The sequence below is a fragment of the Pelodiscus sinensis genome, chromosome 2 (assembly GCF_052426305.1).
Source record: "Pelodiscus sinensis isolate ZL-2025 chromosome 2, ASM5242630v1, whole genome shotgun sequence".
NCBI lineage: Eukaryota > Metazoa > Chordata > Testudines > Trionychidae > Pelodiscus > Pelodiscus sinensis.
The window spans coordinates 147,588,806-147,603,295 of NC_143053.1; the positions used below are offsets into that span (position 1 = coordinate 147,588,806).

The following is a 14,490-nucleotide window of genomic DNA, read 5'->3' on the forward strand; positions in this document are numbered from 1 at the left end:
CTGCTGCTGCCAGGGCCCCACCTATCCCCCTCCTTGGTGCACAGTGGGGATGGATGCTGCGGGCACATGGCTGCCAGCGGGGCTTGGGTCCCACCTACCCCTGCTTGGTGCCACTGTGGCCCTGCCTGTGCCCTGACCTGTCTGGGATCCCACCACCCAGCCTGTCTGGTTAACTGATTGCCTAGTTAGCATTCTGGTAAGCCTGTTGCTTACTGGGTAAACAGTTAACCTTTTTTACATCCTTAGTACATGCAGTCAATCTGTGGAGTTAAAGCAATGTCCAGCCTTTGATTCCTTCAAAACATTTAACTTCTGTTGGGTGGAACTTCTTCATCGGTACAACGAGACCTTGTAGTAAGTGACATTGACACAAACATCAGCAAAAAATCAGCACATGCAGATTGTCGTATAACACCAGCATTTTGAGTGGAAGATGGGAAAGAATGCAGTTCTCAAGTCATTGCTGGCTAGAAGAGTAGTTTCTAGTAATCAATATAAAGCTCACAAGGGTCAAGGAAGAAATATTTTTCTCAGAGGATTTGAGTTTTAACTTCATAGCAATGAGAAAAATTCCTAGAAGAACATAATGGAGTTCCTGGTGCTGTAGGTCCTACAAGATTCTGTTGTGAAAGGAGACCAACTAGCACTCTCTCTTTTCAGTTGAATTAAGAGGTGTGAAGCATAATTCTGCATAACACATATTGTTTACTTCTTCCTTGCATGAGTTTAGTGGTGGCAATAATGGCCAAAATGAGAACTGATTCTACAAGAGAACACATGGTTCAGTTTTTCTGAGTCATGAAGAGATGAGTCGATTAAAGAACTTCTGGTAGGAATAAGCACTAGCCATTTCAGATGTTGCTTTTTGGATTGGTATCAGCTCTTTGCATATTTTTATAGAAAGTGTGAATGTTCTAGTGGTGTGTTTTTTCACACGTGAAATTATGTTCCTCTACCTGTCCATGGCCAGCTCTTTAAAAAGATTCAAGACTCTATCCCAGGCTTGGACAGAATAACCTCCATGGGCCAGATGAGGCCTGCCAAGATGCCAGATCTGGACCATGGACGCAGCAGGGAGCCTGTGACGGACTGGGCTGGGTCTGGGCACCGCTGAGGGCGTCTGCTGAGGATGAATGGCTCAAAACTAGGGCTGCTTACAGACTGGAGACCTTTCCCAAAATAGGCCACAAGCCAGTCACACACAGCACTTCAGCTGCCAATCCGGCCAGCAGGAAGCCTCACAAGCAAAACCCTTCAGACACCCCAGCTTTCCCTGTGCCACAATCAGCCCCGGGCCTTACATACGTGAGAGACTGTAAAACCTGATCTCATCAACTCCGAGCAGATCCTCCTGGTCCCAAAGAACCAACCACAAGCCCCCGGTCAATTTACACTTTAGATCCTACCCACAAGAGCATGCTGAGCCAAGCTTTTAGAATCTAAAATCTAAAGGTTTTTTAATAGAATAAATAAAAGGTTGAGAGTAAGGGTACATCTAGACTACATGCCTCTGTTGCCAGAGGCATGTAGATTAGGCTACCAGACATAGTAAAATGAAGCGGGGATTTAAATAATCGCCGCTTCATTTAAATTTACATGGCTGCCGCGCTGAGCCGACAAACAGCTGATCAGCTGTTTGTAGGCTCAGCGCGATAGTCTGGATGCGCAGGGGTCGACATCAAAGGTATTTGTTGACCACCCAGGTAAACCTCATCCCAGGAGGCATTCCTGGGTGGTCGACAAATACCTTTGATGTCGACCCCTGCGCGTCCAGACTATCGCGCTGAGCCTACAAACAGCTGATCAGCTGTTTGTCGGCTCAGCGCGGCAGCCATGTAAATTTAAATGAAGCGGCGATTATTTAAATCCCCGCTTCATTTTACTATGTCTGGTAGCCTAATCTACATGCCTCTGGCGACAGAGGCATGTAGTCTAGACGTACCCTAAGACTGTTAAGGAGAATACATTACCTACATCAATCGCCAAGTGCTTGATGCAGGCTTTTAGCAGAGATATCACAACTGCTAGTTTAAAAGTCTCTGGTGTACATCCTGTATCAGGATGGGTCAGTGATCCTTCCCGGTTCTCTGTCCCTAGCAAGGCTGCATCTGGAAACAGGAGTAAGATTGAAGACCAGATGGAGACACCCTCATGGCACTTTTATATTCCTAGTGTCTCCCAAGCTGGAGCTGGTCACATGATCAAGTGACCTATCTGTGTTTCACATACCAGAGCTCTTGCACAAAAAGGAGTTATTTCTCATAGAAAGAGGATTACCTATTGTGCAAAGCCCCCTCTGGTCTTTCAATTTTTTAGCTCAAAAACGTGCTTGAGGTGTGGACGCTTCACGAGTTTTTGCGCAAAAACAGCTGTTTTTCGGCAAAAACTCTGTAGTGTAGATATAGCTTCAGTAAATCATTAATTTCTCATGATGGAAAAATATTGCTTTTATCATCTCACTATTTTAAAAATAGTTCTAAATCCAATTTTTTTACATCATGTTAAAAAGTTCCCTTTTTATATGTGTAAATGGTGATATTTTTTTTTAACCTGATTTATCATTTACCTAAACCTGAAAAGATTCACAGGGAAATGGCAGCTGTAACATCAGGACTTTTCCACTTTCAAATCTCAGAATTGCTACAGTTATTTTTTGAAAAGATGGCCTTTTTTAAGATTGGCAAAACTCTGTATTACTGAACTCATTTTCAAAAGCATATTTGCTGTATTTGCTCAAAGTTAAAAATAATCTGAGGCAGTGATTAAGAGAGGAATATTTAGCCTAAAAGCATTTTTTTTAAAATTTAGATTTAAATAATAGACAAGTTGTCAGTTATAAGTATAGTGAAAGCTTTGTTATCCGGCACATTTTAACTAGAATACTTTAAGAGGTGTTGTTCTAATCTACCATACTGCTGCATCTTCAGGTGCAGGCGCCTGACTTGAACCTGTCCAGCGGCCATTGCGGGGCTTCTGACAGCTGGCACTGCCAGGTCACTTCAGCATCAGCTGCCTCCTTCCCCCGCAGCCTGCCTCAATCTGCAGGGAGTCAGTTCGGCCATAGGAGATGGGGCACAGCAATAAGCTTTGTTATCCGGCATACTCAATTAACTGGCAACTCACATTCCCCAAGCTTTCACTGTAGTTGAAAAAAAGAGGGTTTTCATGACAATTGTTGAACATGTCAAATGTAACAGTGTAAAGTACTCATTGTGGTAGTATCTGAGCACCTCACAGTCTTTTATATATTTATTCTCACATGCTCTTGTACAGTGGGAAATACTATTATCACCACTTTACAGACAGGGAACCAGCACAGACATCAAGTGATTTTTCTCAAGGTCCAGACAAAGTATGTGAGAGAGTAGAGAATTGAACTTGTGTCTCCTGACTCCCAGGCTAGCACTCTTATCTATTGGTCTAGCTTTCCTTCACTGGTAGTTAATTGCTTCTGATTTTTGCTTATAATTTCATCCAAATAGAAAAAACGTAAACTATATTCTATGTAACAGCTTGTACTGCCTGAGAGGAGAAAAAAAGCAAAGTTGAAATTGTATTTTATCATTAAGAAAGTCAGAATTTATTGAACGGGTGGCTTTTTATTTTTAGAAACAACATTATCCTGAGATAGTAGAATCTGATGAAATTAGAGGTCGAGGTTCAGAACTGAACAGGAGGCTTAAAGAAGTTGCAGCAGTTATTGAAAAGAAAGAGGGAAGAAAACAAATAAAGGTAATTAAAAATTCAATGCCTATGTGTTTATAAAAATACTGATGTCATTATTTATGGGATGGTGGGCCAACTCTCTTCTTAACATTGTAGATCATTGCTTACATTACAAATGCTCTGTTCATTTTTCAAATGTTCTTTTGGAGCTAGTATTCTGTTATTTACTGTTTAGCTTGCATAATCTGTTTTTATATAAGTGTATGACACTTCAAAAGTCCACAGAAGTGTTATTAATCACAGTGTAGTGTACTATAACAAAAAATGTATATTGGTTAGTCCTTTTCTATCCAGTAAAATAGAGACTGAGATATTTCCATTTCAGCAAGTCAGAAGCATGCTGCTGTCATGAACAATATAAGTATTACAAGAAAAAGAATCTCATGGCACTGAAATTTCTGCGTCATATGCACTCTTTCGCAATTAGGTAGCATAACTTTTCATGTACTGCTGTTCATACAAAAATGTATTTTACATATGTCAAGAAAATCTGTTTATTCTTGTTGAGGTGCTTTGATTGCTTGCCCTAATTCTTCATAACTGTTCTAAAGAATTCAATGCCCATGAGCAAATCTTACTATATATTTTAGAAACTGTGCATCTGTCAGTCTGTCCATCAATGAGTCTGTTTGTTCAAGAACTCTTCCTAAATCAGGGGTGGCCAACCAGTTAGAGAGGAAAAGCCAGAATAGCGGTAGATAAAGTGCAAAGAGCCACATATTATAGATAGATAGATATAGATATAGTACACAAAATGTATTGATAAAAATAACATTACAGGACATTTCGGACAAAAAACAATAACAAAGTCTCTAGTCACTTAAAAAATGTATGGCCAGTCCAAAGATCTTCAGAGAACGTGATACGGAACAAACATCAAATAAAAAAACCCAACCCTTTAAAGATACAGTAATATTCTCACACTTAAAAAAAAAAAAAAGCATCCCGACCATGTATTTTAAATTTAACACTACTGCCCCATTATGTCCTGTGAGTTTTTTAAAATTAAACTGAACTGAGAAGTAAATTAGCACAATTTGAAGTGCCTGTCCCAGACTGCAAATATGAGAGGTTCAAAAACAATAAGGGAGAGACTTGTATCAGAAGACTTTGCGTTTAAGGTACTTCAGACCCCTCTCTCCCAACCAACCAACCAACCAACCAACCAACCAACGCCTTACCCTCCCAGCCCTCCTGCTGTAACCCAATCCCCACCCCTCCCCCAGGGCCAGACCCTCCCTCCCCCCGACTCTAACCTAATGCATGGGTCCCAGAGCCGCTGCTGCCACGCACTTCTCCCTCCAGGAGCTGGGGCGCATGCACTGAGCAGCCAGCCATGAGCACGCGCTGGGATGCCGTGTGCAGAGCGGCCGGCTGTGAGCAGGCACTGGGGCACCTTGTGCAGAACAGCTGGTCTGAGTAGTCTAGGAGCTGCATTTTTTTTTAATCAAAGAGCTGGGGGTTGGTAAGAGACAGGACCACCATATTTGGTATGCTGCTTCCTCTTATCATATCTTAAAGTGAGGTCCGGTTTGGTTGTTTCAGGGCAATGGGATGTGCATGGAATGTAATTGTTTCCCAGCAAACGGAGGGATGTGATATCAGGGACAGTTATATCCCAGAATGGCCACATGGGGGCAGCAAGTGCCCCAGTGAGCAGCCGCTGGCCAGCAGCTTGGTCCCCAACACCCAGGCCTGCAGTGGGGAGCAGCCATTAGCCAACAGCATAGCCCACATCACTCTGGCCTGTCCCAGAAGGCAGCTACTGGCTGGTCATCATGGCCCCCGCCACCCCAGGCTGCCCACAGAGAGCAGCTGGCCAGCCAGTGCAGCCCTTAGCCTGGGCCTTCCTGAGAAAAAAACAGAAGGTTGGGTGCATGACCCCCACTGATCTGGGCTGACCCCTGGGAGAAGGCAGCAGCCACCCCCTACTCTGAGCCCCCACCCCTTTACCCTGAGGCCCCCCCCACAAACCTCCTTACCCCTTGCTCTGACTCCTGCACCCAGTCCCCTGAGCTCCTCCTCACCCCCCTCACCCTGACTCCTTCACCCCCCCATACCTCCTGCCCCTGACCTATGCCCCTACTCACCCCTCAATCCTGATTCCTGCAACACCACCGCCACCACATCCCCTGCCCTGAAGGACCCGACCAACACTGGATAAGTCTTCTTGTCTAGTCTATGTGTTTTAGAGAGTTTGTTGGTGTGATCAGGAACTTTTAAATGGTAAGAGCTAGGACCACTAAAATCAGTATACAGTTCCTCTTGTAACTTGAAGCACCGTAAGAGTTTGGTTGTGCCAGGAAAATGGGATATGCCTGGAATGGGATTGCTTCTCATAAAACCAAAGAGAAAAGAGATAGAATCACCAAATCAAGTACAGTGCTCAAAATTGACAGGACTGAGCAAATGTTGAAAGAGTCTGAACCAAGATGAGCCAGAAAAATAGGATGAATCTGGAAAAAGTGGGGGTTGCGTTTCAGGTACTGGTGGGAAAGTCAGTTTTTTGTTGGTGCTGGGTCATCAACGTCAACATTAGATATCTAGCAACTCAAGATAACTAGCAACACAAGTAGCGACAGTTTGTTAAAACACAAAGATAAACACATGAGTGAGCGGAGAAGCGCTGTGACTATGTGTATTCATTCACTCATGAGTATTACCACTGTTTTCCCCAACTTATACTGCCGTGCAAAGGAGTCTGCTACTTGATTATTTTCGTGTTATTTTGGGGAGGGTCGTGTTATTTGAAAAACATTCCCTAAAAAAAAAATCATGCTATTGTGAAAACATGTTAAGCGGGCACGTGTTAAACAAGTAATTACTGTATACAAATAAAATGTTACCTCTTTGCCTAGCCCCAACCAGCCCCTTGCTCTCCAATGCTAAATATCCTTTGATCCTCATCCCTATGCCCCGTGCCCTTTGACCTCTGACTCTTTCAGCCCATGCCAACACCCTCTTGCCCTGTGACCCTATCATGCCCTCATCCAGCACTCTTTTGCCTTCACCCCACCACTTCCCAGAGCAAGACTACCCCCTTAGGGAGTGTGGCTGTTACTGTGCTCCGTCAGGAGGAGCAGCTGTTGGCTGCACATGTGCTTCCTACTTTGCACCTCCTACCTCCCCAAGCGCATCTTGTGCCCCTATGGGTGGGGAGAGGGGAGTGTGGAGCCCCAGCCAGTCACCATTACCCAGGGGAGACGGGAGTTTCCTCCTACTCCACTTCCACCGCCTCAGCCCCAGCACTACCACTGGCAAAATCAGCCATCTTGCAGGGGGAGTGGCTGTTGGCAGTGTGAGGGAGGCACCTCCTGCCCCGCTGTCACTGCTGGAGCTGAGCCACCACAAATAACCAGTTTGAGCTCCAGCAGTCGCCACTGCTCAAGAGCCATCATTGGTGGTTGGAAACCACTGCTTTGGACTCTGGTCAGGGCTGTTGCATCTTAGACTTCTTCCCAAAGGTATGCATGGCTCAAGTAATCAGATGTAGCCCCAGACGTTAAAACTGAAGTGAAAGTCCTTCCCCTTGCGGAAGAAAATCTGCTTAGTACCAGATGAAGAGCAAAGAAATAAGGTGTATAGCAAGATCTTTGGGCATTTATCAGTCACCCAGCAGAAAACCTGGAGTATTTAGGTACCAAAGACAGCTTCCTTCTTCTTTGTTTTCTTTTCCAAAACAAAAAAGAAATTATCACCTGCTAAAATATCCTCAAAAATCTTATCAACAAAGAGGGTTAATTTCAAAACAAGCTTTAAAGGCAAACCAAGTGTCTTTGGCAACTACAAGGTGAAACCTTAGGCCACATGTCTGAGACACTGTCACCATTTTCTAGCAGTCTTGACTGAAGCTTACTCCCTTTCTCTCTGAAGACTGTGGCTGTTGAGCTTCTATAACCACAGATCTTAGAAATTATTTCCAGGCTGAAACTTCAGTGAGTAATGTTTTGTAGAGTCTAAATCAGATGCTCAGATTCAGCACAGCAGTTCCTCAATTAATTTTCAGTTAATTCTGCTAGCCCAACCTGCTTTTATACTTGCTAGTCTATATTGTGAATGGAAATATTCAGAAGCAACTAGAAGGAGAAATGGAGGTTACTTATAATTGGAATTCATTGAGACAGACTCAGAATATTTACACACTCCTCTCACTTTTCATTTTTCCTCAGAATCATAAGTATAACATAGATAGGAGCAAGTTGTGTGTAGTAGCTGAGAACCCTGGAACCTTCATGAATGGGTAGGTGATAGGAGATGAAGTGTGTGAATTCTTTAAAAGATACTTTTAGTTAGAGAGAAAAAGTTAGTGAGAGAATATCTATTATTGAACGAACTTCTGTTATTGGGATAGATGAGCTTTTGACCTTACACAGAGTTCTTCTGAAGAAGAGCTTTGTGCAAGCTCAAGAGCTCCTATCTCTGAACATGAGTTGGCTTAACAAAAGATACTACTTCACCCATCATGGCTATGTCCACACTGCCGGTTTTGCTGGCAGTGAGTATGCAAAATGAGGAGCAGATTAGCATATTACCATGTCTCATTTTCATAAGTTATGCACGCTGTTTTTGCACAAAGGGTTTTTGCAGAAAAAAAGTAGCATGGACTTTTCTTTTTGCACCAAACCCCCTTTTCCTGCCACATCCTTATGGCAAAACCCAAAAAAGGAGGTTTACCGATCTGGTAGGAAAAGGGGGTTTTGTGCAAAAAGAAAAGTCCATGCTACTTTTTTTCCGGAAAAACCCTTTCTGCAAAAACAGCGTGCATAAATTATGCAAATGATGTGCAGGAATATGCTAATCTGAATCTCATTTGCATACTCACTGCCAGCAAAACCGGCAGTGTAGACTAATGTCTCTAATATCCTGGGTCCAAGATCACTACAACACAGCATACTGTTAATTACAGGCAGTCCCCGGGTTACGTACAAGATAGGGACTGTAGGTTTGTTCTTAAGTTGAATTTGTATGTAAGTCGGAACTGGTACATATTGTACCCCAGGTGTCCCCGATTCAGCCGCTGCTGAAACTGACCAGCAGTGGCTGAATCGGACACTCCTGGGGCAGAGCAGCTGGAGTGCTGCTGGGTTGGTCTGGTAGCGCCGACCCTTGGCGCGGCAGGACCAACCCGGCAGCACCCCAACTGCTCTTGGGGACACCTGGGGCAGAGCAGCTGGGGTTCTGGGTTGGTCCCGCAGCGCCGCACCTCGGCGCTGCGGGGACCAACCTGTCAGCACCCCAGCTGCTCTACCCCAGGTGTCCCCAGGTCAGCTGCTGCTGAAACTGATCAGCGACTGATTCCAGGAAGCCCGGGGCAGAGCAGCTCTGCCTCGGGCTTCCTGTAGTCAGCCGCTGGTCAGTTTCAGCGGCGGCTGACTTGGGGACGCCTGGGGCAGAGCATCTGGGGGGCTGCTGGGTTGGTCCAGTAGCGCCGCATCTTGGCACTGTGGGACCAACCCAGCAGCCCCCCAGCTGCTCTGCCCCAGGCGTCCTGATTCAGCCGCTGCTGAAACTGACCAGCGTCGAGAAAAGCCTGGTCTGCTGGGTGGGTGCACTAGCTGCGCCCTCCCCCCCCAGCAGACCACGGAGACGCAGGCGGTGGGACCGCCCAGACGCACCGCGGTTCTGCCGCCCGCGTCCTCTGCGGCTTTGCTCCGCGTCTCCCTGGTCTGCTGGGGGGCCCCCCCCAGCAGACCAGGGAGACGTGGGGCGGCTTTTATCGACGCGGAGGACGCGGGCGGCAGGATTGCGGCGCGTCTTAGCGGTCCCGCCGCCCTCGTCCTCCCCGTCGAGAAAAGCTTGGTCTGAAGGGGGGGGGGCGGCATTAGCTGTGCGCCCCCCCCCTTCCCCAGCAGACCAGGGAGATGCGGGTGGCGGGACCGCCCAGATGCGCCACGGTCCCACCGCCCGCGTCCTCCGTGGCTTTGCTCCGCGTCTCGCGAGAAAAGCCCCGTTCGTAAGTAGGGACCCGACATAAGTCGGATCCACGTAACTCGGGGACTACCTGTAGATTGCACCAGCCACATGCAGTTCAAATGATGCAGTCCATGATTGGGGATAAGTAGAGTCTGTCTCTAAGAACTGGTTAAAAGTAGGCAATCTTCCTCTGTTTGAACATAGCAATAAGTAATTATTTGTATTGTTGTGGATATCTGTGTTTCCTTCAGGATTCTCTGCAGTTTCTGCACTTTGTTTTTGTAGGAAATAAGTTTCATGAAGCAAATTAGGTGCACAAATCACTTTTAAATCCACTGAGTTGTTTTCTGTGAGTATAATATTTGTACGCTGGTAATGTCCCTTTTTAAGACTAATTATTTTGGTTAGTTAGGTGATAAATAGTTTGATTAGTTAGAAGTTTAACCAAATGTGTCCTTAAAAAAAGTTGTGCTAATATAAATGGGCTTTATGTTTAGATTGCAACAGATCCTCCTGTTTTGAAGAGAAAATGGCAAGAATGTAAGTGTTGTTTGCATGTTTATATAAGATTAAATCCAGCAGTCTTGACTTGGGTGCAAGGTCTGTTGACATCTAAGGGAGTTTTGCCTGAGCATGCACTGCTACAATAGGTCGATAGTCTGGAGTGTTACTGTTTGCTATCTGTACAGTGGCCATATTTTCCTAACCAAAAGGCAGGGCACATGATCTGACAAAGATCTGATTTGTGAGCGGGTAGGGGGTGCAGGGTCTCAGCAGGGCGGTGAGTGAGCAGGCTAGGAGTTCAGGGTCTCGGTGGAGGCAATGAGTGAGCGGGCTGTGGGTGTGAGGGTCTTGGCAGGGCTGTGATTGAGCAGGCTGGAGGTGAGAAGTCTGGGCATGAGGGGAAAGGGGGCCACTTGCTTTCATGCAGCTTACAACACCATGCCCCAGGCACTGCCTCCCACTGCTCCTATTGGCCAGTTTCCAGAGCAGTGAGAAAAGCCTCCAAGAAGCACATCCCTGCGCTGCAGGTCCCTCAGCTGGAGGAGGGGAAGGGAGAGTGGCCACATGCATAGCTGCTTCTAGCTGTGCTTCTTCCCCATAAGCCGCATCCAGCGGGGAGCCTTGGGGCTTTCTCTCCCCTTCCCTGCTGAAATATTGCTGAAATAATGGAATATCTGGGACATTTCCGTGGTTTATGGGTACAACAGGACAGAATATTTGAAATCAGGACTGTCCAGGAAAATCTGGGACTTATGGTCGGCGTAGCAATATGTCTAGACTTCCAAGATGCTGAGTAGAAACCTGACATAAACCAAATTGAAGTAAGACATTGTTATTCCAAAGTAAGTGTCCGTACACGGGCTTGCACAGAAATAACAAAAAAATAATATTAATTAAAACCAGTTTAGATATTTTGATGCAAGTTTGTGTGGAGACCAGCCAGACCTTAGAGCAATTGAGCAAAAACAGCAGTTAAACTTAACTTTCATGAGCTACTTCTTAATAGAGAATCTTATGGATTCTCTTGTCTGATAATGATATCATGGACCACCTTTCTTCTTACTGCATTTGCAAAAATCCTTGGAAGCAACTTTAGCAATTGCTTCTCTCTCTCTTTCTCTCTCTCTAAATATATATATATATATATATATATATATATATATATATATATATATATATATATAAAAAAATCCCTGTGGGATGACAATGTGAAGTCATCGCATCACTCTGCATGCGACAGTCCCACCTCTGCCCTCAGTTGCTTGCTGGGGCCAGCTGTTCCATGTGGGCTGCTCCAGCTATGCTGCTGGTGAGGAGCTACTAGGGCTGGGTCCTCTCCGCCATCTGAGCCTGACTGCTGGTGGTGGGGGGGGAGAGAAGGGGAGAGCTAAGGCTGGCATGTCATGAGACAGCCCTGCCTGGGAGTGTGGAGGGGAGAGCAGAGAGCTGGGGCTGGGGCGGGGGGGAAGCAGGGCAGAGGTAGAGAGCTGGGGCTGGGACATCTTTGGCCCCAGGAAATCCCTGGCATCTGGGGAGAAAGAATTGGAGCGGGCTCAGTCCCAGGCCTTCCCTGGCCAAGAGGGGAGTTGGTAAGTGTAGAAAGCAGGTGGCGCAACCCCCTTGCATGGCAAAATAATATTGTATCTGTCCTCACTGCAATTTAATAAGTGAATTCTGTGAGGAAAGTGTGACCAGTCAGTTCTTCATATAGCCCAGTGTTTCCCAGTTTTATTTGGCCACGGAACCCTTTAAAAAAAAAACGCTGGGAGAAACTGGTCAACTCCCCCCTCCCCCCCAAAAAACCCCCAATAATGCCGGCCCACTGCTAACACCACGTTGGCCCCTTGAAAATGGTGGCCCTGGGCAGCTCGGGGGGGGGGGGGAGGGGGAGGAGAGTGATTGGGTTCTTGCGCAACCCCAGGATTCCATGGAGCACTGTTTGGGAAACAACTGATATAGCCATTAAGTATTCAGTAGATCATTGATTGGTCACAGATAATAATTTGGGAACCATGGTTTTGGGAACCACTGTTTTAGGTTTCTGGTGTCTTGTGTTCCGTGGGCTAGTTAGTGAATTTGTCCATTTTGTCTAGTAGTTGATTCAGCAGAAACCAAAATTTTATCAATCTAGATTCCAACCTAAGATTATATACAGGTTTGCTTGTTTGAAACTTTTTTTCATTCCTTATACAGATACCTACAATTCAAAAGGTAAAGTTCAGGTTTTGGATCCTTCAACTAGCAAAGAAGAAAAGGCAGAAGGTGATGCTGATAAGCCTAAACAGATCCAAGAATCTGCTCAAAGTCTACCTTCTGAAGGTAAGAGATTTAAACATGCTTTTAAAAAAACTCAATTTGATAATGCACTGTTAACCTTTGGAAATTCATACCACCCAGTGAATCTTCCTTCTCTCTGCCCCATGGTGCCACTCCCTCAGTGACTGTTAGGGGAACTCAGTCCAGGACTCTACTCCAAGTTCCAGTCCAGGGACTCTCAGCCTAGCAGTTCTGAGCCTTCTTCTCTCAGCCCTCACTTCTCCTTTTCAGGACTACGTCCTACCACATCTGGTTCCCTTTCTCCTTCTGGGTGTACCAGCTCCAATACTCTCCTCTCTTGTCCTGAGGAGTGACTGATGCCTACCTTCTTGTGACCTTTCCCAGCAGCTCGTCTGTTGCTAGCTATCTGGCTTTATTCAGGCCCCACATATTCTTGCATAGCTGAGCCTGCTCTTGATTAGTTTCCTGCTGCTTGCCTGCTTTCTCCAGGTGCAGCCTGTGAAGTTAATTGGTCTGTGTGGCCATCTTATCCCCTTCCAATCTTGTGTGGGCTGGACTCCCCATCACAGCTTCATATGAAGAAATACGTAGAACAGCTGTGTGTTAGTCTGTCCGTACTTCTACCCAGTTTTACAAGATAGACTTGTAAGAATTATTTGATTCAAGGACTTATGACTGAGTAATGGATTAAATTTAAAAAAAAAAAGTAGGGCAAGTCTACACTACAAAATTAAATTGACCCACATTAAGTCGACCTACAGCCATCCCAGTAATTAAATTGTTTTTGTAAATCCATGCTGCAAAGCATCAGTGTCAACACTTGCATTGAAGCAGAGAGCAGTGAATCATGAATAGCTGTCCCTCAGTGCAGCTTGCAGCCATCTGGCAGGGTGCTTTGGGCAGGATTTGCAATGCCTCATAGATCGAACGAATTACACAGGATGACTGAGAACATAGTTCCAATGTCCCATAAAGCAGTTTTGTCCTTCCCATAATTTTATCTGTATCCAATAATGTTTCATGCCTTTTTCAAAAGACTTGCTTCTGTCATCTCTGTGAGAAGCATGGCTTCTTCACAGCTCTGTACTATTGTGATGAGTGTTGTAGCACAATGCACCTAATCCTGCAGTCTTTGCAGAGTTTCTGTTGGACATAGAAAATAAATGATTTATGCTGGTTGTTAGAATTGGTGGAACTTCTGCAGATGGTGCAGTGCTGGTTCTGGCCTGAGAAAAAAACACTAACTAGTCAGATCTCATTGTTATGCAGGAATGTTATGACAAGCAATGGCTGCAGAACTTTAAGATATGCAAGGCCATGTTCCTGGAAGTGTTTGTTGAATTTGCCCCAGCCTTCTGAGGCAGAGAAACCAAAATGAGTACTGCAGTGACATTGGAAAAGCGAGTGGCAGTCACTGCGTGAAAGCTTGCAATGCCAGTTTGATTTCTGACTTACCAGTACAATCTGGAGTTGTGGGGATTGTTGGGATGCAAGTATTCAGGGTCATTAATCATGTTCTTCTTTGAAGAACTATGACTCTGGGCAATGTGTAGGACATAGTGGATGGTTTTGCAGCAATGGGGTTACCAAATTGCAGTGGGACAATAGGTGTCTGCATACCCCTGTTTTAACACCCTATACAGAGTACATTAACAAAAAGGGCTACTATTTTATGATATTGCAGGGACTTGTGGATCACTGCTGTCATTTTACTGATATCCATGTAGGATGGCCAGAGAAGATACATGACTCATGTTTAAGAACACAGGCCTGTTAAGAAAGCTGCAAACAGGACTTTCTTTCCAGGCCAGAAGGTCACTCTTGGGGTATTGAAATGCCAGTAGTGATCTTGGGAAACCCAGCCTATCCCTTACCCCTGTGACTCATGGGCCGTGTCTACACTCAGGGGTTCTTTCGAAAAAAGTACCCTTTTTTCGAAAGAACTTCCCCTGGATCCAGACTCAAGCCGCGTTCTTTCGAAATTATTTCGAAAGAACGCGGCTTTTCTTTCGATGGCGGTAAACCTCGTTTCACGAGGAAGAACGCCTTCCTTCGAAAGTTCCTCTTTCG

At 45.5% G+C, this 14,490-nt stretch overlaps 1 protein-coding gene across 3 annotated transcripts in view; it reads left to right on the forward strand.

The window, feature by feature from the left end:
- The window catches only part of LOC102445275 (uncharacterized), a 63,309-nt gene that overhangs the window by 22,889 nt on the left and 25,930 nt on the right, over positions 1–14,490 (forward strand). For all 3 annotated transcript variants that reach the window (XM_014581786.4, XM_006113053.5, XM_006113054.5), the window contains exons 8-10: positions 3,610–3,732; positions 10,137–10,179; positions 12,337–12,462. In XM_014581786.4, the coding sequence (XP_014437272.1) occupies positions 3,610–3,732; positions 10,137–10,179; positions 12,337–12,462 (292 nt within the window). The remainder of the gene's footprint in view (positions 1–3,609; positions 3,733–10,136; positions 10,180–12,336; positions 12,463–14,490) is intronic.